The sequence below is a fragment of the Eurypyga helias genome, unplaced genomic scaffold (assembly GCF_000690775.1).
Source record: "Eurypyga helias isolate BGI_N326 unplaced genomic scaffold, ASM69077v1 scaffold34292, whole genome shotgun sequence".
NCBI lineage: Eukaryota > Metazoa > Chordata > Aves > Eurypygiformes > Eurypygidae > Eurypyga > Eurypyga helias.
Genome location: NW_010237209.1, coordinates 1 through 2,550, shown reverse-complemented (window position 1 = coordinate 2,550; position 2,550 = coordinate 1). Strand labels below are relative to the sequence as shown.

General features: G+C 59.3%; 1 protein-coding gene across 1 annotated transcript in view; it reads left to right on the top strand.

Annotated features, from left to right (window-relative positions):
• LOC104506437 (serine/threonine-protein phosphatase 2A 55 kDa regulatory subunit B delta isoform) overlaps positions 1 to 2,314 on the top strand; it is a 15,591-nt gene extending 13,277 nt beyond the window's left edge. The window contains exon 10 of the mRNA XM_010147379.1: positions 1,409 to 2,314. Coding sequence (XP_010145681.1) covers positions 1,409 to 1,688 — 280 coding nt within the window. The 3' untranslated portion in view covers positions 1,689 to 2,314. The remainder of the gene's footprint in view (positions 1 to 1,408) is intronic.
• Positions 2,315 to 2,550: the final 236 nt, after the last annotated feature.

Sequence of the window (2,550 nt, the reverse complement as noted above, 5' to 3'; positions counted from 1 at the left end):
CGCCCCCCGGCCCCCCCGAGCCGTGGAGACGCGACTCGGTTTTGCTCTGCACGTGAATACAAGAGCGAGCAGTCGGCGTCTTGGACGTCGGATCCTCTTTCCGTGTCTCCGGTAGGCTGGCGAAGACAGACCGGCGCTAGGCAGTGGCTCGTGTGTGTTGCAGAGCGGAGGCACTTGCTGGGCTGCAGGATGTGGAGGCTTTGCAGTCAGGCGGCAGAGCGCGGCGCTGGCACGCGTGCTGTGTGGCCTGCCGCCGGCTGCGGTGCGTGAGCTGCGTGCGGAGCCCTTCCAGAGCCCTGGGTAGTGGCAGTCGGGATCTTCTGTCTGCATCCTTTGTGCTGGCTTGTCTCGGGAATGCTTGTTTTCTTCTGGGAGTTTAGGAGTCTCTCTGCAGTACCCAAACCAGAGCCTTGTCCGCTGTCGAGTGCGTGCACGCTGTCCGATGGAAAGGTGCCGGGTTGGATTATGGGAACAGGCTGCCCAGAGCAGCTGTGGGTGCCCCCTCCCTGGGAGTGTCCCAGGCCAGGCTGGATGAGGCTGGGAGCACCCTGGGTTATGGAAGGTGTCCCTGCCCAGGGCAGGGGGTGGCACCAGGGGAGTTGAGGTCCCTGCCCACGCAGACCTGGTGCAGTCCATGTGGTGTACGTTGTGGGGGCGGTACCTCGAGTCATGACGACTTGGGCGCCATGAGGAGGGTGTGTATCAGCCGAGGGGACGGGGTGAGGTGGGCGCAGTTCTGACGGTCTGTGGACCTTCTGCCATGCGGGAAACAGCTTCCCGGTTTCGGGCAGTAGAGACAGACGTTGGGTAGAGGGATCGGGAACGGCTCGGCCTCTGTTTCAGGTGTTTTCTTTGAGCCGCAGAGAAGCGGTCTGTGGGCAGGTACAGACAGGAAAGCGCTTTCGTTCCTGCCTCGCTCAGAAACGACTCCAAAGCGGAACCATTTCCGCAGGGCTGGAGCACACAGCCATGCAGGGGCTTCTGCCCACCCAGGACAGCTTGCCGTGGGGAACTTGGCGCGCTCTCTGCCAAGACGCGGGCAGTGCCGAGCGAGGCACTGCCTTTGTGACAGGCTGCTGAAGCGGAGCGGTTAGGGTGGCGTTGCCTCCATGGCGCACGGGGACAGAGGAGCAGTGAGCAGCCCTGCTTTGTGCCTGTCGAGGAGAAGGCTGAGTGCCGGTGGCAGGAGAGGGGACAGGGAGGACCTGGAGGAGGACGTGATGGAGTGGCGGTGGTGCTGAGGTCCAGAACCGGAACTGAGCAGAGGTTTGCGTCGGAGGAGCGGGGCGTGAGGCCACGTTCTGGGCCTGAACGTGCTCCGAGAGTCACCGTGCACGAGAGGGAGAGAGATGGGGGGTGAATTCTGCGCTGGAAACCCACCGTTTGCCTTTCTTCCGCTTTCCAACAGCGCGATCATGACCGGCTCCTACAACAACTTCTTCAGGATGTTTGACCGGAACACGCGACGGGACATCACCCTCGAGGCGTCCAGGGAGAGCAGCAAACCTCGTGCCATCCTGAAGCCGCGTAAGGTCTGCACGGGCGGGAAGAGGAAGAAGGACGAGATAAGCGTCGACAGTCTGGACTTCAACAAGAAGATTCTTCATACAGCATGGCACCCCGTGGAGAACATCATCGCCGTGGCTGCCACCAATAATTTGTATATATTCCAGGACAAAATTAACTAAAGATGACTTTCCTGGGGACAGAGTTGTCGTCTTGCATAGTTAAGCTCAGTTGTTTATCTGTAAAAGAGAAGGCCTTGTTGTCCTACCGGTGAAGAACATTGACGCACTTACTTCCCTCGAGAGAAAGGAGAGGATCCGGCCTGGGTTTTGAGTTCGCGGTGTAGTTCTGCCCTCGGCGGGGCGGGGAGCGCCGGGCGCCGCTTCCCGGGAGAGACCCTCGAGAGGCAGAGTGGACGGACAGCGCGCAGCAAGGCCGAGGCTCAACGCAAATGTATTTATTGAAGTCTGAGCCTTCCTTTCCGGTTTATAGACCAAAAATGGGACACCCGAGAAGACACAGTTGTCAGGAAAACGTTAACTTCTCTCGCGCTCTCTGCTGTAATATTTGGGCCTTTCGGAACATATATTGTGCTTAATGCCTGTAACATTCCTCCTCTGGCCTGTGTCTGGGCGTAGGTGTGTTGACCTTGGAGCACTTGGGTAGGTCTTGAGTTGGGTTCGTAGGCAGGTTTCCGTGGATATTTACTCACCAACTGTATCTATAGCCACACCTTCTGGTGTAAACCACTTAATAAAATAACGAACGGTAACAGGCGTTTTTAAATCCGAAGGTGTGTGGTCAGTCTGTGGTTTCACGGTGCGTTGGTGCTGGTTGGGCAGGGCCGTTGGGGCCAGGTGGGACAGGCCCGCCCCCGAAACGGGGAGTTTTGGGGGCAGACGGGTCTTTCTGCAGGGTCGTTGGCATTCTCGACTCGGAGTTGCCCCCAGGTTGTTGTTCACCGGTTTCCTCGGGCAGGTGCCGTCTGCGTGCGAGGAGGGGATCGGGGCGCTCGGGTCGGTGCCCGCACGGAAAGCGGCAGCG